The sequence below is a fragment of the Sus scrofa genome, chromosome 6 (assembly GCF_054392235.1).
Source record: "Sus scrofa isolate SSC_HxYL_T2T_F1_AM1 chromosome 6, Sscrofa_HxYL_maternal_Yorkshire_Landrace_v2.0, whole genome shotgun sequence".
Taxonomy (NCBI): Eukaryota; Metazoa; Chordata; class Mammalia; order Artiodactyla; family Suidae; genus Sus; species Sus scrofa.
In genome coordinates, this window is record NC_139388.1 from 29,228,323 (window position 1) to 29,248,319 (window position 19,997).

The following is a 19,997-nucleotide window of genomic DNA, read 5'->3' on the forward strand; positions in this document are numbered from 1 at the left end:
TTTCTGGTCTCTTTTCTCTACCGACCTGGGAGCACAGAAGTCATGGGTGGGGGTGGGGGCGGGGTGACTTTGCATTCGTAGACGCGTCCTGATCCCAGAGCTTTAGTCTTTAATCGAGGAGCCCCCAGAGAGTGCTTGGGGAGCCTGCCCCTAGTTCTCCGGCTTAGGCCCCATCCTCCAGGTCCGGATCCAGGGCCGGCCAATGGCCACTACGACCTCCGGGAAGCAGGGGCTTTGAGGGTCACATCCAGCACCACAGCCCAACCGCTTTGTGATCGTGGGTAAGCTGGTCTTGTTCTCTGGGCCTTCTTATCCGTGACAGGCAGAGAGGGGTTGCCAAGAGAATGGGTGTAAAACGCCTGGAGAAATTAAACAAAACACGCCGGGGAATTGCTGGGGTACTAGGGGCTTTACTGTCCCCTCCCCGGCTCCTCCCGTGCGCCCCGCCCAGAGTGTTGCGGGAAAGCGGACTCGGCGTGAGGGCCCGGCCGGCACGCCGCCCCCCGCCCAGCCTCACCGAGTCGGGAGAAGGACGCCCCCCTCCCCCTCCCGGTTCCCGGCAGCCCCGGCCGCCCCGCCCCCGCCGCCGCTCCTACTCCCATCCCGCCGGCCCTTTCTGCCTCGTCATCTCCTGCCCCACCGAGGCTCGATCGGAGAGTGGGGCCGCCGGCAGCGCACGGACCGGGAGCTCCACCCCTACCCCTCTCTGGGGGAGGGCGGAGAAACTGAGATTGGGCAAAATCCGCGCCCCGACAGCTCGAGCCGCTCCCGGAGGAGGTCTGTGAGCCCCGCCCCTCCCCGCAGGACTCCAGCTCTGGAACTGGGTGGAGGGTCGTTAAGGGTCCTACGTGCGCCAAGGCCCCCGCAGTTTCCCGCAACCTCCGCCCCTTAGCACACGGACGCGCGCAGCGAGGTGGGGAGGGCGGCCGCGACCCACGCCCCGCACCTGGAGCCGCCTGGTGCTTCGGGAGGGATCTGGGCCGTGACCATTGAAGGATGTAACTTCAGTGTTCGCTTCTGAGCGCTGAGGCCCAGAAATCAGGACCAGCTGGGGTAACGAGGGGAGGAGGCTAAAATGAAAATAACTTAAGTGAGAGGGAGTCCGGTCCCTCCTTCTCTGCATCTGTACAGAGTGTGTCCTCTCTCCCTGCACTGGTGACTGAGGGAGAGGCTTTCTCGAAGCCTCAAGTAAAGAAGGCAGAGTCCAGCGTATACAGTGCTGTAAGCCTAGTGGTGAGGGTATATATTGGTCACTGGGGTCCAGAGGAGAAGGACCCAGTCTGCCCTTGGGACACTCAGGCACCTGGATAGACAAGGGGACCTTTGAGTCTTGGAGCGTAGGTGGATTCACAGTATGGAGGGAGGAAAGGGCATTCCAGACCCAGGGAAGAGCATCTGCCAAGTTTGGGAAGTGCTAGGGGCTTGTTAAGTTCTCCCAGGACTGAGTGGTACAGGGAAGGGGCGGGGGGATCTAGCTGTCCAGGGGGTGAGAGGTGGCTACTGCTGCCAAGCCAAAGGGTCTGGATTATCTCTGATGGGCCGGTGGGGGTGGGGGACAGGGAGTTATGGTTGATACTCTGCTTGGCAGGAGACCCTGTAGTTCAGGCTGGAGCAAGTCAGATTCCAGTTCTGCCACTTGGTCTCTCTGAGCCTGTCTCCTCATCTGCAAAATGGGGACAGTAATCCTACCCCAGAGAGATGTCAAAGTCACAGTTCTGTGGGAGTGATGGGATGGGAGTGAGAGATACTCAGACAGACTATCATAGGAGATGAGGTGACCATGGAGGAGTTGAGGGAGATGCTGATAGAGACTCACTGAGAGGTGGAGGAGCAACATTTGTCGCAATAGGACATGAAGGGAGAGGGAGGGCCGGGGTAGTCCTGGTCTCTGCTCATGGCCTAGGGAAAGGGCTGACATTCAGAATGGTCAGGAGGGGTGAGATGATGAAGGATGCATAACATGACACCAGGTAGTGAGAGACCTGGGGGGCAGGATAGGGGCTAGGACCAAATCTACTCTCTCAGACCTAGAACCAGCTAAGGAAGTAGAGGAGGGACCCCAAAGGGACGATGAGACCCAGGAGGGTGCTTTGCAGACAAAGCCAAGGCCTAGGGAGATGGGCTGAGAGAGGGATTAGTCCAGGGCCTGACCTACTTTCCTCTGGATGCCAAGGGCCTTGCTGCCTGGGTCAGGACACCCAAGAGGAGATGGGCCATTGTCCTTGGTTGTTAATAAGTTAACAAAGTGGAGTTCCCCTTGTAGCTCAGAGAGTTAATAACCTGATGCTGTCACTGTGAGGATGCGGTTTGATTCCTGCTCCTGCTCAGCGGGTTGAGGATCCAGGGTAGCCACAAGCTGCACTGCATGTCATAGATGCAGCTCAGATCTTGTGTGTCTGTGGCTGGGGCGTAGGCCTGTAGCTCCAGTGATTCGATCCCTGGCCCGGGAACTTCCACATGCCACAGGTGTGGCCATAAAACAAACAAAAAGAACAAAGCAGGTTAATTTCTGCCTAATACCTGCTGTTTGGTGGAGACAGTCTCTCAAAATGAGAGGATCCGTGGAGGAAAACAGTGAAAAATCAACATTTGAAGTTAGCTTTTATGACTTGGGCCCGGATAGGATGGCTGTGAATCATTCCCAGGGCAGCTGGGAGACAAGTTTGGTCTCAGGTGATGTCAGGAGATCTTGGTCAGAGCTAGGACTCAAGAAAATTCAGGTCTCCCTGCTCAGGTATTAGGGAACCAGGAGAGACCATGAAACCATGTGTTACAACACGGCGGTATTGGTGACGGAGTGCAGGGGCAGAACCTGTCCCGCAAGGATGGACCTCACGGTCAGGATAAGGAGCCCGGACTTCCTCCAGCTGGTGAGAGGAGCAGGGGGAGCCCTCAGCACTTTGGGATCTGGAACTCTGCAGGATCCAGGCTGGAAGTAAGAGCTAGACTTACTTAGTGGTGAGGTTGACAGAAACACATGGCAGATTAAGGAAGGAAAGGACTTGACTGCAAGCTGGATGCGGGGTATCAGGATCAGTGGTAGGTCCTTCTGCCTGTTTTGTTGGGAAAGCAGGTTGGGAAAGAGAAGTTAGTTTGGATCAACTGAGCCTGAATTGATGGCGGGATCTGCAGGTGGTGGGAGCTCAGGAGAGAGGACCTGTTTGGGGAGAGCCATCAGGTAGGTAAAAGTCCTGGGATAGCGTAGAGGAGGGGAGGAGAGCCACAGTTGACATTTAGGGACCCAGGAAGAAGCCTGAGGAGGAGCCGGGACAGAAGCGGCCAGGGAGGCAGGAGGATGGGCCCAGTGCTGCACTGCGCTTCGTAGCTGTCCTGCTGCCGAGGTCGAGCTGAACTCAAACCCCAGCCACAGGTGTTCACTGGGGCCCTGGGAGAGAAGTCGAGGGAAAGGGAGCTCCGACTCCCACTACCTCCCCCCACCCCGCACCTCCCATGCAGCCCCCACCATGGGCAACGCGCAGGAGAGGCCGTCAGAGACGATCGACCGGGAGCGGAAACGTCTGGTAGAGACGCTACAGGCAGACTCAGGGCTGCTGCTGGATGCGCTGCTGGCACGGGGCGTGCTCACCGGACCAGAGTACGAGGCGTTGGACGCACTGCCTGATGCCGAGCGCAGGGTACGTCGCCTGCTGCTGCTGGTGCAAAGCAAGGGCGAGGCCGCCTGCCGTGAACTGTTGAACTGCGCCCAGCGAACCGTGCACGCGCCCGACCCCGCCTGGGACTGGCAGCACGTGGGCACCGGTGAGAGCGAGGGGCGGGGCCTAGCTCAGAGGAGGGGGCGGGGCATGGGGAGGGGCGGGGGAGGGCGGGAGCTGTGTTCTTCCCCAAAGACCCGCACGTGCGCAGAGGAAACGGCAGAGAGGTAAATTGAGCCTGAGACACTCCCACCACCGCCATAGGCTACCGGGAACGAAGTTACGACCCCCCGTGCCCAGGCCACTGGAGTCCTGAGCCAGCTGGCTCAGGGATCGCATGCCCCTGGCTGCCTAGAGCTTCAGATTGCGACGAGACCCAGAGTCCTGAGGACTCCGAGGCAGCACAATCCGGAACTCCTGAAGAACCCGAGCCACAGCTGGAAGCTGAGGCCTCTGAAGAGGCCGAGCCGAAGTTGGAACCCCAAATGGATCCAGAACCAGAGGCAGAACCAGAACCAGACCCTGAACTGGAGCCAGAGCCTGACTTCGAGGAGGGAGATGAGTCTGAAGGTGTGAGGCTGCCCAAACCTGGGGGAGGGTATGGCCTGGGAGGCGGAGGAGGGACTCTACCTGACTAACTACTACTTTTCCTTCATCTCTAGATTCCTGAGGGCCATAGCACTGACAGACCCCTCCATGCCCTAGCAGGATAGCATCAGGGATCCTGCCTTCCTGGGGCTCAGATTCCATCAAGGCTCCATCTGGCCCATTACCACTGAGGGTGAATAAACTCTGGAGGGTCAGCCTAGACTCTGATTCTGGCTCTTTGCCCACAAACTAGGGTGTGGACCTGTTCCTCTAAGTCCCAATGACCTGGGCAGCCCTGTGCCCATGGCCCGGTCCTCAGCCCCAATTCCGTTCTCAGTAGCCCAAGTTGTACCCCTGGAGACCCCAGACCCAGGCCGCCAGTGGGACAAGGGCCAGATCCTGGGGTTCTGCTCCAAGGCCCTTTTTATCCATATAACCATTTGGGGGCATGTGTAGTCATCAGCCCCATCCACATGAAAGCCCCTGGGCCTGGCACAGTTAAGCCAGGAAAGGGGCCCTTCTCACCACTCAGGGGAGGGCTAGAGCTTACAGCCTTGAGAGGAGAGATTGAGAGAAAGAGGAAGAATCTTAAATAGACGGAGCCCACACACATCATTGTAATTGTTTTATTGTCTGGCTTCTCTCAGGACTGGGAGCCCAGTGAGGGTTCTGACCGGTTAACTGGCACACAGGAGGCGCACTATACATATTCACTGTCTAAATGAATAAGGACTTTCCAGCTGTTTTCAAGTGTTTGGATGGGAAAACTAAGGCCAAGAGGGCAGACTTAGTTGGCATGCCGCTGTTAGCCCTCAGGCCCCAGGGAGGCCTGGGTCAACCTCATATAGCTGAGTCAGGTGAAATTAGAAACAAAAAAAATCATCTATTTTGGCACCTCTCCTGGTCTAGAAGGGGCTCAGGACTTGGAACAATTAGGAACCTGCCCCTCAGGCTTGAATGCAGCTGCTGCCAGACTATGCCAACCTTTGCCAGAGACCAGCTGTGAAGGTACAGTAAAGACGGGACAGCAGAGGCCAGCACAGGAGGGGGCAGGGCCAGCTGAGCTTTCAGCTCAACTCACAAGGCCTGTGTGTGTGCGAGTATGAGATAAGAATAGAGCTAGGGAGAATTCCAGTTGTGGCTCAGCGGTAACAAAACTGACTAGTATCCATGAGGACGCAGGTTCGATCCCTGGCCTTGCTCAGTGGGTTAAGGATCCGGTGCTGCCATGAGCTGCAATGTAGGTCACAGACATGGCTCAGGTCTTGAGTTAATGTGGCTGTGGCATAAGCCACAGCTACAGCTACAGTTCAATTGCTAGCCTAGAAACTTTCATATGCCGCCGGCGTGGCCCTAAAAAACAAACAAACAAACAAACAAACAAAAAGAAAAGAGCTAGGAACAATCGGTGCCTTCCAGAGGAGCCCTGTTCCTTGCACCGAACCTTTGGAAGCTGCTGCCTCCCAGCCCCAGGAAGTAGGGCACATAAATCGGGAATAAATACATGACAGTGGGAGAGGCAAAATGCTGGCAAGGGCACCCCAGCCTGGCTGGTCTCCACTACCAGGATCCCTGGCCCTTGAGTCTGTGTCAAAGCCAGGACCTCAGGCTCAGGCAATCACCCCAGGAAAAGGGAACCCCCCACCAGGACCCAGTGAGAGGTAGACAGCGTGAAAGCTGAAGGAGCACCAAGGGACCAGATGGGGGAGGAAAGGACTGGAGCAGGTAGACACCCAAAACCATCTCATGCAAGACCAAGTTTCTACTTCCTAACCACCCCCCATCCCCACCCATGCCCAGCTTTCTTCTGCCTCCGGGCTTTCTCTGTGCTCAACAGATGGCTAGAGACAAGGAGGGCAGACTTCGTTTGCCTGACATGCTGCTGTTGGCTCTCACGCCCCAGGGAGGCTACCAAGGGATACAAACTTTCTGATGTTGCTGCTCTTTCTCTTGATGAGGCCGGCCCTCCCCATTCCCCAAGAAACATCCAGGCTGTGGAAGCAGAGAGCAAGCAGCCAGCTTCATGTTCTGGGGACTAGTTTGAGCCCTTTGTCCAGGGCCTCTGCCTGTAGCCCTCAACCAGCATCAGTCAGGCAGCAGGCGGCCCAGCTCTGCCTCATCCAGCCGGTTGGTGGCCATGATGTGCTCCAGCTGCTGCCGGTAGCGCGCCAAGTCCTGCATGAAGTGGGGCACCCGGGTATTGTCCAGCACCCCATGGGGCCGAAGGTGGTCTACATCCTCATAGGACACCTGCAGGAAGGAAGCCGGGCCTCAAGGGTGGGCAGGGCACCCTGGCTTTCATGCAGCTTGTCCCACCTCTCCTGCAATGGCCCATAGCCCTTTGCTCCTGGAACTCCTCCCTGTCCTCTCCTGATCTACTCCCAAAGTTATGTACCCCGAAGCTCAGTGCTGGGGGTTTTCTCTTTCTCTCAACACCTTCTTTTATCCTCATGGTTCCTAGTCAGATTCGTTAACCACTGCGCCGTGACAGGAACTCCCAAAAGGAGTCCACTCTTGGGAGTTCCTGTTGTGGCGCAGCGGACATGACTCCAACTAGTATCCATGAGGATGGGGGTTCGATCCCTGGCCTTGCTCAGTGGGTTAAGGATCTGGCGTTGCCATGAGCTGTGGTGTGGATTGCAGATGCGGCTCAGATCCTGCATTGCTGTGGCCAGCAACTGTAGCTCTGATTCGACCCTTAGCCTGGGAACTTCCATATGCCGCAGATGCAACCCTGAAAAAAAAGGAGGCCACTCTCTGAGGATCTCTCTAGCTTGCCCCTGCCTCTTCAACTGCATGGCCACTACTGGCTTGGGCCAGAACACCATCAGTTCTGCAAAAGTGATTGGAAAGGCTCCTTCTCCTTTCCCTGTACTCCCTTCCCTAGGCCTCTCCCTCCCATATGACAAACAGAAGGAGACTTATAAAGCAAACATCTCTGCCACTCTTCTGTTTAAAGCTCCTCGGATTCTCCATTGCTTTGGATGAAGTTTGCCTTCCTCAGCCTAGCCCACCTACTCTGTGCCTGGTACTTGGTTCCGGGCCGTTTCCCCAGGCTCCTTCCCCAGGCTGCCCTGTTTGCTCCCTTAGCCTGGTGTGCTCACCTCCTTTGAGATTCAGGGTCTGCACTCACACATCTGTGGGCTGGGTCAGGCACTATATTGGCGGCTAGACTATCATTTCATCTCCTGTGCTCACCTCCAGCCACGATCCCCTTACCAGAGAGGCGTGGCACCCGGTCCTCAGTCAAGTTCCAATCGCAGGCCCAGGGAACACTGCCGTGAGGGAGAGAGCTGGCTGGGACCTCTGAAGGCCTGCAGCCCCTCACCTTGCCCAGCGAGGTCAGCAGCGGGAAATCAATGGTTTGGCGATGCCGCAGAATGCGCACGATGCCGTCCAGGTACACCTGGTCCTTGCTGAAGCAGCCTGTGGACACAGGAGGGCCATGAGCCCCAAGCCCCAAACTCCAGCCTCACCCCCACCCACGCCCCAGAGCAGGACACGCCCCCGCTGGGCGCCCACCCGGCCGCGAGGTGTCAGTCTGGCCGCGCTTGGCGCGCACGCAGTACTCCCAGCGCACGTCCGCGTCCTCCACGTAGCGCGCCAGGTCCTGGAAGAGCTGGCGGAAGGACATGCGCGCGGCACGGTGGATGGTGTAGTAGAGCAGCGCGGCGCGCCACAAGAAGGGCTGCTTGCGGAAGAGCACGCTGTGCAGGCTGGCCAGGCCCTCCTCGGTGGGGTTCGCGGGCCGCAGCCCGTACTGCAGCCGGCCCTCGGCGCTGTGCCAAGGCTGCTGGGCGTTGTTCACGCCCCGAAGGTAATGAGTTCCTATGGGGAGAGCGAGGGGGAGGCTGTGCTGGGCCGAGCATCCAGGAGACCCTCCTGCTCAGCCCGGGCCCTGCTCTGCATGGCTGGACCTAGCCAGTGACTCACGCATCCGTATGCCCCCAAACTAGGCTCTCACACAAGTTCCCCTCCCCAAAACGCAGGCTCACCCAACCGTAGGCAGCATGAAGATCCTTCTCAGGTGAACTTGCACCCACGGACCCATAGTCTCACATGCAAGACTCCTCCGCCACCGACCGAGCCACACACACAAAACACACACCTCTTCCAGATTCACACTGCTTGCCAGCCACACACACACACACACACACACCCCTCTCCCAAATTCACACTGCCCACCATCCCCCTCTAGAGACGCAGGAACTCACACACCACCCTGCCCCTGCATCCTGCATGCCCATATCATGCTGATGTCCCCAGGAAAAACCACCTTTGCCCAGAGCAGCAGGATTCTTGATGAGGAGGGACAGATAGAAAAGAATAGTAATTAGGAGTTCCCGTCGTGGCGCAGTGGTTAACGAATCCGACTAGGAACCATGAGGTCGCGGGTTCCGTCCCTGCCCTTGCTCAGTGGGTTAACGATCCGGCGTTGCCGTGAGCTGTGGTGTAGGTTGCAGACGCGGCTCGGATCCTGCGTTGCTGTGGCTCTGGCGTAGGCCGGTGGCTACAGCTCCGATTCAACCCCTAGCCTGGGAACCTCCATATGCCGCGGGAGCGGCCCAAGAGATAGCAACAACAACAATAACAAAAGACAAAAAAAAAAGAATAGTAATTAATGTCCCATGCTCTCCTTCCCAGCCTGGCCTAGTCCCTCGTACACACAGCTCTGTGTATCTTCAGCCAATTCCAATCCCAGGATCTGAACTTCCGCCCATTCTGGAGGGCCTGCCTGTTGGCTGGGCTAGTGGGACCCTTAGGCTTCTCCCTCTGGCCTGTCTGGGGCCTCAGCAGCCCTGCCCCACTATCAAGGGCAATCAGAGAGGAAGTAGAGGGAAGAAGAGACGCCCAAAAGGAACAAGAAATGGAGGTGAGCCCAGAAAATGAAATGGCCTAAGTCTGGGAGCCAGAGGGAGGAGGGAGCTGGTCACAAAGGGAAGGGACTCACCTCCGGAAGGAATGGGGAAAAAGAGAGCGGGTGGGGTTACTGGAGCCCCTCACTGCCCTCCTCATGTCCCAGCCCCCTCTCCACCCTACCCACCCACCTACCCACACCCTGACCTATCTCGTGTCGTAGCATGCCCTCCAGCCAATACTGGCGGGCTCCAGTCAGGTTGATGGCCAGTGTTGGTCGGCTGTTCTCCACCATCATCACTGCCTGGGACAGCAGGTCTTCACTCAGCTGCACCACAACCTGCAGGTGGGAGAGCCCTGAGCTGTGGCCTTAGCCCTGGGGCCAGTGTGCAAGGGCAGCCAGGCTGGACACTTGGCCAGGACATCCATCCTTCCCCACCTCCGTTAGGAGCCAGCTCCCACCTTACTGGGGCAGGGGCAGGGAAAGGGGCTTGCCTGCAGTCACTAGTTTTACCAGTGTGGAACTAGCCTGGCACTGCCCACTTGGGAGCCTGATTTGGAGCATGTGGAAAAGGGTCCCTGCAGGCAGGACGAGCTCACCTCCCCAACGCAGCCCTCCTTCTGCATGTATTTGCGCACAATGGACCAGATCTGGCACTTGGTCAGCAGCTGCCCCCCAGTTGCAGCCTCGAAGTGTTCATAGGTACCAAACTTCTCCAAGACAGCCTCAATGATGCCAACTGCCTGCACAAAGGGCCGCAGTAGCAGGTCAGGCCAGGCCTCTCAGGCGGTTGGGGCCAGGGTGAGGTGGGCAGTCTGGACTGACCTGATGGATGAACTGTCCGGAGGCCTCACAGTACTTCTCCAGCACAGCTGTAGGCATGGGCTCCTGGTACTCGAACTGTGGGTTGTAGGTATAATGGGATTGGAAGAACTTGTCCCGCTCACGGTCCATGTTGGTTGGCCGCAGAGCCACCAACATGCAGGGGCTCTTGCTGCCACCACGGCCTGCATCCTTTCGAGTCTTAGCAATGTGAGGCAGGGAGGCTGCAGAGCGCAGGGTGCCCCCACCTGGGTCCCGTCCCCGTCCAGGTGGGGCCCGACCCTGGGTGCTGCCCCCCCGCCGGCCAGTACTGTTTACGGTGTAGGTGCTCTCACTGCGACGCATGTGGCCACGGATGCCCAAGTGCAGCTCAGAGAAGGGCTGCAGCTCAGGTTGGGGCCGCAGGGCTGAGGGAACTGACAGAGCCAGTGGCAAGGCCAGGGACCGAGGCCAGGGGTAGAGTGCTGTCCCATCTCGGTCTGAGGGCTTCAGCCTATGGCCCAAGGATGAAGGACTGGCTGGCGGGCTGGGGGGTGCCTGCTCATACACCTGAGCCCCTGAGTCCAGCACCATTCTGTCCTTGGGGTCACATCCAGCCGGGTTCCTCCAACTCCCCACACTGTCGACTTCTGGGGACACAGAAAGGCAGGTGGAGGCCAGCATGAGTGGGTGTGGCCTGAGGACCGGGAGGCCCCGTGCTCCACACTGCCCTTGCTGTGCCTAGGACCTGATGCCAGGTCTTCACCTGCCCCCTCACCTCCACCCCCGTGTCCCTTCCCTCCAGCAAGCTCACCCAAGCAAGATGGATGAGGGGGAAGCAGGTGGTGCTTGGTGGTGGTTACTCAAATGCCTGTAGCGAGTGAGCTCCTGAGAGCAAGGCCTAAGTGCCTACTCATGATTCTAATCCCTGTGCTCAATGCCCAGCCAGACTGGGAGCTTGGTACCGTGTAACCTGAGCTGCCAGAATGACGGCTGCGGGGGTCTCACTACTGTCCCTCTCACTGGGCTCCACTCACATCCTCCAGCCCATTGGGCCTCACACAGTTTGAATGCCCGTGTGGCCCTTGCTTTTGCTAGTCTCCCCCGACCCCTGCCACCTGGCACGCTCTTCCCCCATCAGGACCATCTGTTCAAATCCAAATCAGAATCAGCTTTCAGTGAGCAGAGGGGAACTTCAGCAAATCCAAGCCAGCCCCTGGTTTGTCTCCTATCAGAGGCATCTTCCTAGTGGTCACCCAAGGCCAGTGTCGGGACACTCACCCCTGATTGGACTGTACCAGGGCTCAGTCCATTCCAGTCTCTCCCCAGAGACTGACTGATGGTTCCAGCCTCCAAACTCTCCTGCCTGCTCAGGGACATAATTCCAGCATTTCTCCTCTCTCCCACATCATCAATGTCTTCCTCTCTACTGGATTCTTCCCATCAGCATAAACACACACTGTTATTTCTCCATCTTAAAAAACAAAACAAAACCCTCGCTTGACCCCACACTCTTCCAGCTCCACTGCATCTCCCTCCAGCTGCTTCTCAAGACAGCACAACACCTCACGTCATCCACATTCAGTTTCCAATTCCTTCTTTCCTGTTCATCAATTTCATTCCAATTAGGCTTCCCCCCACTCTCCATCAAAACTGATCTGACCAAGGTCACCAGTGATCTTCATATTGATCAGTAGAACTTGACAAAGTTTATCAGTTCATCTGGGCTTAGCTAAGTTCTCCACCTGGTTCTCAAATACACTGGAACGTAGTTCCCAGCTCACTGACTGTTTGTTCTTGGTTTTCCTTGCTGGTCATCCCTATCTTCCTGACCTCTTAACACTGTAATGCCCAGGACTTGAAAAACTCTGTCCTCGGAGTTCCCTTCGTGGCTCAGTGGTTAACGAATCTAAGAACCATGAGGTTGTGGGTTCGGTCCCTGGCCTTGCTCAGTGGGTTAAGGATCCAGCGTTGCTGTGAGCTGTGGTGTAGGTTGAAGACTTGGTTCGGATCCCGAGTTGCTGTGGCTCTGGTGTAGGTCGGCAGCTACAGCTCCGATTAGACCCCTAGCCTGGAACCTCCATATGCTGAGGGAGCGGCCCTAGAAAAGGCAAAAAGACAAAACAAAAAACAAACCTCTGTCCTCATTTTCATTTACGCTCCTTCCCTGGGTGATCTCATCCACTGTCATGGTTTTAGATATGTCAGCCCCAATTTCTTCCATTAACTTCAGACAAATGTTGCCAGTTCTCAATTCAATATCTATATCTGAATGTAGAAGAGGCATCTCAAACTGAACATGTCTCCTGTCTGGAATGCTTTCCCTTCCTGTAACAAGGCGTCATTCTCTTTCTTTCCTCAGATTTCTGTACAAATGTGATTAGAAAAGCTTCCCTAACACACCCTTTATAAAGTAGTAAACCTCCTCTGCCCTCTCCACCATACCTCCCCTTCCCCATATTATTGTTCTCTGAAGCAGTTATCATCATCTGAAGTACAGTATATATGATTAGTTATCTGTTTTCTCCTTTTCAGTGTTCACAGCTGTGTCTACAGAACAGTACCTGACCCAGAGCAGTTGCTCAATAAACCAAGCAGTTGCTCATCTGAAACCAAGAGCCCTTCTCCATGTCAGAACTGGAATCATTCCTTCCCTGCACTTTGCTTCCCCATCTGGATCTGATTCCCTCCCCCTCCCTGCACTCTGCCTAGTGACAAACTGATGGAAAAGATTTCAGGTCTCAAGTTTCCCTCCCCTCAGCTAACTATACACTTTTCTGGATTCCTCGCTGGTCTCTGGGCCTCTACTTTACCAACCCCCTTCACCTCCCCTTCTTTCACTTGACCTACCTCTTTGCAATTACCAGAATTCGCCTGTGTTCCTTTCATGTCTCAGGTCTTTCTGCCAAGAATGCCCTCCCAATGTCTCCCTGTAGCAAACTCCTAATCATTCTTCAGGGTTCAGTTTAGGCCTCACCTCCTCTGGGAAGCCTTCTCAGCGTCTTAAAGGCTTCCAGGGCCTAGGCAGCTTCTTTACCACCCTAGGCTGTCCCTGTCGGAGCCTCGGTCCGTGTCCCCCCACTATCCCCTGAACTCCCTGAGCGCAGGGACGTGTCTGATTCACCCTCATGACCCAAGTACCCCGCACTAGATACAGAATGAATGAAAGATGGCTGTGGGAGGAGCCCCGGCTGAAGGCGGAGTCTGACAAATGAGAGGGTGTGGTCTGTACCAATAAGAAACTCCAGGAGAGGATAACGTGGAAGAAGAGCCAATGGGGACGAGGAGATCGAGGAGGGGCGTGATCTACAGCCAATAAGTGGCGGGGGATGGGGCACAGGGCGTGCCCAATGGAGGGCGGGGCCAGAGGACAATGGATCGGGGTTCCCTGGTAGATGAGTAGGGGTCGAGTCCAACGCCTTTTCGGCCCTCAGGGTTAGGGGAATTCCTTCCGCGTGCCGCGCCCCCACCTGTTCGCTCCTCTTCTTGCTGCTGCCGTTCCCGCTCCGCAACACCGGTGGCCGGCCACCCAACCCACGGGAGCCGACGCTAGTGACGCACGCACTCGGGCGCGCGCACGCTCGGACAAAGGCGCACGGACCCGCGTCAATCTTCTCGGCCGCACGCGCCGAAAAACACGGCGCGGGGTGGGGCCAGGCAGAGCAGAGGGGGAGATGTTAGCCATCGGGTCACGCCCCTGGGAGGGGCGTTATCTTAAGCCCGCCCCCTCGACGAGGGCTTTAGCAGGTTTCCCGGCTTCAAGCGCTACTCAGAGGTCCGACTCCGGACCCAGGAGGCGCGAGCTCGTTGCCGATGCGCGGATATGTGTGGATGTAGTTCGCATACAGCAGCGGAAGCCCAGATACTTGGGAAAGCAGCCCACACAGGATTAATGCCGGGATAGGTGGGGCACAGCCGTGTATCAGAATTGGAGCCATGGTACCTTAGGCGCGTCACTGCACGTGGTCCCCCGAGTTTCGCGGGCACTTTTATTTCCTCCCCCTTTCTCCAGCAAACACATCCAGGCCGTGAATGGGGCCGTAGCTTTATTTTGCAGGCAGCTGGAGGTCAGGCACAGGACCCCGAAGGGAGGCAGGAAGACAGCGGGGGTGCAGGTGTTGGCACGAGGCTGAAGAGTGCGCGGCGTCCAGCTTGGGGCGATGGCTGTGGGCCGACCTGCAGGGAGCTGAGTGCGGCCAGGCGCTGCTCTCGCGACACGTCCCCGCGCAGGTCCAAGAGGGCGGAGACGTGATCCTCGCTGAAGATACGAGGTGCATCAGCCCCGTCCAGCCCCGCCCGCGTCCCTTCTCCCCTTCCGGGCTGTCTTCGCACCTCACATCGGGAAATTGTTGCCGCAGGCCTGCCACCTCGAGGCCAAGTAGTGTGGGGTCCCGGAGGTTCAGCAACTCCCTCAGGGCGAGCAGCACCGGCGCGCACTGAACGCTCTCCTCCAGACCCTGAGTACGTCGGGATAGATCTCGCGCCAGCCCTTGGCCCCCACCCAACCACCGAGACTCCCTCCCATCTGCTCGCTCAAGGAGTTCTCACCAAACTGAGGAAAAGCTCCTGAAGCTGGGCGGCATCTTGCCGTAGGCGCTCGGCCGCCTGTGTCCGCTCCTCGGCATTGCGGCACACTAGGCGGCCTTGCATCAGCGCACGTAGGTACTGCAGCACCACGATGTGCTCCGCCTCGGCCAGCAGCAGCTGCGGGAGCTCGATCGAATGGTTTCAGGACCCTTTTCCCATGAGCACTTTCACCCCTCCCTAACCTTTTTCCCCAAGCGCACCTGGACCGCGGGTTTCCGCACGTGTCGGAAGTCCTGGCAGAAGCGCGCCGTCCGCTTGCACACATCGTCCAGTAGCTCCGGGCTCGACAGCCACCGGCGCGAAGGTAGAGCTTCGAACAGGGGCTGGGATCAGGGCGGAGGATGGTCAAAAACACAGCTGCAGGGACGATTCAGACCTGGCATTCTCTGCAGAAACCCCCATCTCCAGCTGAAGCCTCACCTGTAGCTCCGCTAGCAGCGCCTCCAACACCAGGCGGCAGATCCTCCTCTGCAACTCGTCCAGCGCTGCCTCCACTGGAGCCAGGGTCCCTGGGGCCACCCAGTCGGGCTGCAGGACGGACACTGAGGAACTGGACCGACCAAAAGTAAGGCTTCAGGACCAAGGCCAAGGCCCAAGAGGCTCTCGGTTGTCTAGCCACTTGGACGCCACCTAGTGGCGGAGGTGTGTAGCGTGAGGGGACAAGAAGGGCGGTTCCGCGCACGTCTGAAGGCCTGGGCCTTGGACTGAGGCCAGGAGCGGTGGGCTCAGCGAGCTAGAAGGCTCACAGGCCAAAGCTGGACCTGCCTCTAGTTCATGGTGTGACCTTGAGAAATTCATGTCTTTCTGTTTCTATTTCGGTAAGGGCAGAGTCAAAATCATTGACTTGTTTGTCTTCTGCCCCCCACCTCAAAGAACAGGAGGCTCAAGAGGAAGGGAAAGTTTTGTTCTGTTTACAGCTGTAACCCCAGATATTACCTGGCAAAGAGTAGGGCCTTGTTAAATATTTTTTGAATGAATGTATAATTGACACTATGTGCCGGGCACTGTGGTAGGTACTTCACATCGCTTATGTGATTCTCAAGATTTCCATGATTACCCATTTACTGCCGATGAGAAAAGCAAGACTCAGAGAGATTAGGTAACTGGCCCAAAGTCACGTAGTTAGTAATTAGCAGAACTAGGATTGGAATCCCAGAGCTGTGTGAGTCCAAAATTCCTAAAGGCCTAGTGTGAGCTGTGTCCATACCTAATAGGTGCTCGGTTAGAGGTTAGTGAAGGTGGGGTTCTCTGGGGGTCTCCTGGTACCTGAGTGCTAATTGATGGTTGAGGGTGGCCAGTAGGTAGAGCACGTAATGAGGGGCCATTGCTTCCCCTCTGAGGTGGTCTCGGGAGAATCGGATCAGAGCATCACTGAAGCTGCAAAGAGTAGATGTGGTTCCTGTACCTGCTGTCACTCTGGCACAACCCCAGTCCTCTGGCCCCCGCCTCCAAGAAACCCAAGGCCTTGTTTTGAAAGAGCCCTTTTCCGCGGGTGTGACTAATTCACTCGGAGCCCCTTAGGGCTGCCCCAGGAGCAGGACCAGGGGTGGGGAGCGGGTCAGTGCCTTGGCAGACCTCCTCAGGAACGCGTTCAGTTCTGACAGAGCCATGCCATGCACCCTCCGCTGCAGTGACTCACTGACCATGCTGGTTACTCGAATGTTCTCTTCCAGGATCTACAGGCAGGGATGGGCAGCCATCAGCGAAGTCCTAGTCCTGCCCTCCTTCCCTTTCCCTACAAGAGCTTCCCGCCTGCCTCACCACTTTTCACCCACCTGCAGCACAATTGCCGGCATCGGTGAGTGATAGAAGCCAGATGGGTCTGTGTCAGGCTCCTGGTCTCGGCTCCACTCAGCTACCTCCCCATCCAGTGCCTTCTGCAACCACTGGGCCACACTCGCCTGGGGAAAGGGACAAGGCACAGAGGATGCAGCAGGGCACTGACGCTACCAGAGACAGGTAGACGTGCCACTTCACAGATACAGGCCCACAGCTGGTGGCAGAGCTGCTCTGAGCCGGAGCCCCAACTACTTACCTGGACTTTGGCCACAAATGTTGCCTCCAGCTGCTCGATGTTCTCCAGGGTCAGGAGGGGCTCCAGATCAGACACATCAGCCTCAGGCCCCAACTCCAGGCTCCCCATCATTTCTGGACTGAAGATGGGGGGCCCAGTGTAACACTGAGCCCCCAGCCTTTGATCCACCCACTGCCCATTGCCCCGAGAACACTGACCCCAGGTACACATGCAGTGCCCAGTGCAGTAAGGTGAAGGCATCAGCAGCTTCCAGCTCAGGCCCTTCCAAAAGTTGCTGCAGGCAGCGGCGCAGGCCACTGTGCAGGGTGTGGGCCCACAGCTGGACCACCTGGTAGTGTGGTGGGCAGCAAGGTGCTACTAGGGCCTCAGCTGTGGCCAATTCAGCTGGTAGAGCCACCCGCAGAGCCTCCAGCCATTCTGCTAGAGCCCCCGGCCCAGGCCGCAGAGGTGTCCCAAAGTGGATCCGCTCTAGGCCCCCCTGTAGTGCCTGCAAACAGCGCTGCCGCCAGTTCCGGGGGGGCTGCTCCAGGGAAGTTGTGTGTCCAGCATCAACCTCTGCCACACGGACAGCAGCCACCAGCAGGGATGGGTCCTCTCGTGCCAGATGCCCCGCAGCCCCTGCAGCCTCCTCCACAGCCTGGCCCAGAGCCTCGGCCAGAGGACCCAGCCCCTCGAAGACTGGCAGCTCCAGGCCCCCCAGAGGCGCCCGAGTCTCCTCTTGCAGCTGCTCCAGCTCCCGAAGGCTCACATATGCCTCCAAGAGCCGCTGGGCATCAATCAGGGTCTGTGTGTGGGCCACTGCAGCCGGCACTAAGCAGGGAGAAGAGACAGCCCTGGGTCTCAGCCTTCCCACCTGGGCAGTGGTTACAGCAGTGGATGCAAAGCTCCTGGGGGCAGGGTGATGTGTAAAATATTCAATAATCAGCACAGTAGAGCATGGCCAATCTCACAGGACCCAGGAAGGGCTGCATGGTGAGCCAGGCTTAAACCCTTGAGCTGATGGAACATAAGGAAGTCGGGGGGCCTGGAGGGAAGGCTGGGAGGAACTCAGGGGCCATGCCAGTGGCTATTCATCTACCCTGTTTGAGAAATATTTCAATAAATTAACAGCCAAGGTGGCTAGAGCCACTTGACTGGGTGTCAGTCCTGACTCCGACTTTCCATGCTTGGGCACCCCAGCATGAGCTAATGTGCACCCTGCTTCATATGCCATTTAAAGCCCGAGCTACTGTCTGGGAGGTCCCCGGTGTGTCCCTCCACACGGTCTCCCACTGCTGCCCCAGCCCCTTGATCAGTGGTGGTGTTTGTTGACTAGCTCTTGGAGGGCTGGGGCCCAGGGCCTTGCACACTCACCAGCTCGCAGCCGGGGCAGCAGCTGAGACATGGCCTGCAGTTGCTTGTGCTGGACAACCTGCCTCTGAAGGGGTTCTAGGGTCTTTGCAGCCTCGGCCATATCCCGGAGCAATCCACGGGCCTGGCCCAAGGCCTCACGGGCTCCCTGCACGGCTTCAAGAGCCCGGGCCAGCTGCCACACACCAGTCTTCACACCCTCCAGGTAGGACTGCACCACCGACTGGGGGAGAGAGGCCACCAGTGAGGCCTGGCCAGTCCCACAGCCCGCCCCCAGCACTCCTGCCTCCTGCCTGCCTGAGGCCCACCTTGATGCGTGCTTCCAGAGAACAGGTCCGCTGCACCTCGCGGCTGCGGTACTGGCCCAGCCTGGCCAGCTGTTCCGGCCGGTAGAAGACACCTGAGGCCCACTTGAGTGCTGCACCCCGGGCCAGCTGCTCCGCCCTCTCCTGCTCCGGCCACTCAGGTCCTAGGCAGGAAGAGCCTGGGCAGCCGCATCTTTTGGGCAGGGCCTACAGGAAGCGGCTGCCACCGAATCTGCTCCCCTACTCAGCCTGTTCCCCCAGAGCCCATCCCCCCCCACCTCTCCCCTGCTCTCCGACCAGACCTGGCAGGGAAGACTCAACCCCACCACCCCCATCTTTCTTGAGGCCATCCCTCCCTCAGCCCACCCAGAAGGGCTCCTACCCGGGGGAAATGCAGGCTGCATTTTGTTGTTGGCTGCTGAGTCCATGGCTGGCCCTGGAGAAGCTGGAGCAGAGGCAGGAGTGGGGGTGAGGTGGTCCAGGTTAGCACAGGCAGAGTGGGTGCTCCTCTGAGCTGCAGCCTCTGTCAAGGTCCCTCTGAGCAGGAGGAGGCCTTCCTAAGGAAGCGCTTCAGGAGATGCGAGGGAGGTGGATGTGATGAGGAGGCACCTGAGACGCCTTCGCCTGCTGGGTTTCTCAGTTTTGCCCCTCAGATGCCAAGTGAAGCCGGGTAGGCACAGGCCGTCACTGGACACCGCTCCGCTCGCACTCTCAGTTGCAGAGGACAGTTTGATACGGGACTCTCTAGCCTTGACCAGGCGTCCAGTTCTCCCTCCCCCACAAATAGCCTTAGCCTTGAGGCTGGCCCTCTCCCCCAGCCCTCTGGGCAGAACTGGGTACTCCCTCCACTGGCTCCCGAGGCCCACACCTTGGCAAGCAGCAGGAAAATTCCTCTCCCCAAGGAAGCCTCTGTCCCACCTCCCTGCCCAGGAGCTGCCTCCACCCTCCAAGGTCCCGCCCTCCCCAAGGCCACATGCAGAAAGGAAGGAAGCTGAGTCTCTGGTACTTTATTCCCAACAGGAAAGAGCATCTGCATTGTGGGACGGGGTGGGGAGGGCTGGGCGCCACTTCCTTGGGGGGAGGGGGGTGTACTCCTGTGATTACTGAGTTTTGAGCAGCCTAAGACCTCTTAGTGCTCAGCACACAGACGTGAACTAGATGGCCCCAGCTTGCATGGAGCGCAAGCTTTGCAAAGTTGAACGACGTCACTGTGTGAAAATCGCGTCGATGGGCCCTTCAGAGGCAGGTGTGTACCTCTGCAGAGAAGCAAGAGACCACAGGCTGTCGTGAGGAAGGTGTGTGAGGGGTGGTAGCGGAGAGGGGTGGAAGAGTTAGAAAACCTATGTTTGTCTTGAGAGTTAAAGGGAGCCGTGGAAGGGACTACTAGGTAGTAACAATGTAGTGGACACTGGCTGCCACCCAAATCCACCCTTCAGGACAGAGACTTGTTCACCTAGTTGTCAGGAAGGTAGGCTGCGGAGGTCTCACAGCTGAGTCTCTCCATCAGTGTTAGGGTATAAAGGCTGAGTACTTTGCCTTGGAACGCTTTAGAAAGCTCACCCCAGTTTCAGATCTCCTATTAGGATAGGCCGAGTCTCCTATTCTAGCTATATTGCACTTTATTCTCCTCTCAGCCCGATTCTGCCTGTCTTTCTCCATTACAGGTGTGGATACTCAAACTTCCTGCAGGCAGATCCCTTTCTCAAAGGCTATTTCCAGAAGTACTTGACCTAAAATAAACAATGACAGTGTTAAAAATAACACAGTGAGGAATTCCCTAGCAGCTCAGTGGGTTAAAGATCTGGCCCTGTCACTGTTGT

The 19,997-nt window shown here is 57.6% G+C and overlaps 4 protein-coding genes across 14 annotated transcripts in view; 1 reads left to right on the forward strand and 3 right to left on the reverse strand.

Annotated features, from left to right (window-relative positions):
• Positions 1–19,997, reverse strand: part of TK2 (thymidine kinase 2) — a 1,024,677-nt gene that overhangs the window by 586,779 nt on the left and 417,901 nt on the right. The window lies entirely within an intron of this gene.
• On the forward strand, positions 187–4,456 carry NOL3 (nucleolar protein 3). 2 transcript variants are annotated; one of them, XM_013998233.3, is made up of 4 exons: positions 187–281; positions 3,457–3,759; positions 3,918–4,223; positions 4,316–4,456. In XM_013998233.3, exons 2-4 carry the CDS (start codon positions 3,465–3,467, stop codon positions 4,321–4,323), a joined length of 609 nt encoding a protein of 202 aa, XP_013853687.1. In that variant the 5' UTR covers positions 187–281; positions 3,457–3,464; the 3' UTR covers positions 4,324–4,456. The 2 variants fall into 2 exon arrangements, with proteins under 2 accessions (XP_013853687.1, XP_003126986.1); XM_003126938.5 differs by lacking the exon at positions 187–281 and adding an exon at positions 601–777.
• MATCAP1 (microtubule associated tyrosine carboxypeptidase 1) lies at positions 4,854–13,461 on the reverse strand. 4 transcript variants are annotated; one of them, XM_021094035.2, is made up of 7 exons: positions 13,371–13,461; positions 9,925–10,550; positions 9,699–9,842; positions 9,306–9,438; positions 7,764–8,069; positions 7,570–7,667; positions 4,854–6,491 (listed from the first exon to the last, which is right to left on the reverse strand). In XM_021094035.2, exons 2-7 carry the CDS (start codon positions 10,492–10,494, stop codon positions 6,327–6,329), a joined length of 1,416 nt encoding a protein of 471 aa, XP_020949694.2. In that variant the 5' UTR covers positions 10,495–10,550; positions 13,371–13,461; the 3' UTR covers positions 4,854–6,326. The 4 variants fall into 4 exon arrangements, with proteins under 4 accessions (XP_020949694.2, XP_084816227.1, XP_084816226.1 ...); XM_084960101.1 differs by having other exon boundaries at positions 7,461–7,667; XM_084960100.1 differs by lacking the exon at positions 13,371–13,461 and adding an exon at positions 11,182–11,374.
• On the reverse strand, positions 13,876–19,142 carry EXOC3L1 (exocyst complex component 3 like 1). 7 transcript variants are annotated; one of them, XM_084959980.1, is made up of 14 exons: positions 18,919–19,142; positions 18,560–18,622; positions 18,181–18,356; positions 17,876–18,095; positions 16,720–17,332; positions 16,523–16,640; positions 16,263–16,388; positions 16,063–16,163; positions 15,754–15,864; positions 14,908–15,037; positions 14,688–14,810; positions 14,449–14,604; positions 14,233–14,357; positions 13,930–14,158 (listed from the first exon to the last, which is right to left on the reverse strand). In XM_084959980.1, exons 2-14 carry the CDS (start codon positions 18,603–18,605, stop codon positions 13,969–13,971), a joined length of 2,235 nt encoding a protein of 744 aa, XP_084816106.1. In that variant the 5' UTR covers positions 18,606–18,622; positions 18,919–19,142; the 3' UTR covers positions 13,930–13,968. The 7 variants fall into 7 exon arrangements, 6 of the variants coding, with proteins under 6 accessions (XP_084816105.1, XP_084816106.1, XP_084816101.1 ...); XR_014805730.1 differs by having other exon boundaries at positions 16,053–16,163; positions 18,181–18,341; positions 18,560–19,098; XM_084959975.1 differs by having other exon boundaries at positions 18,181–18,341; positions 18,560–19,142.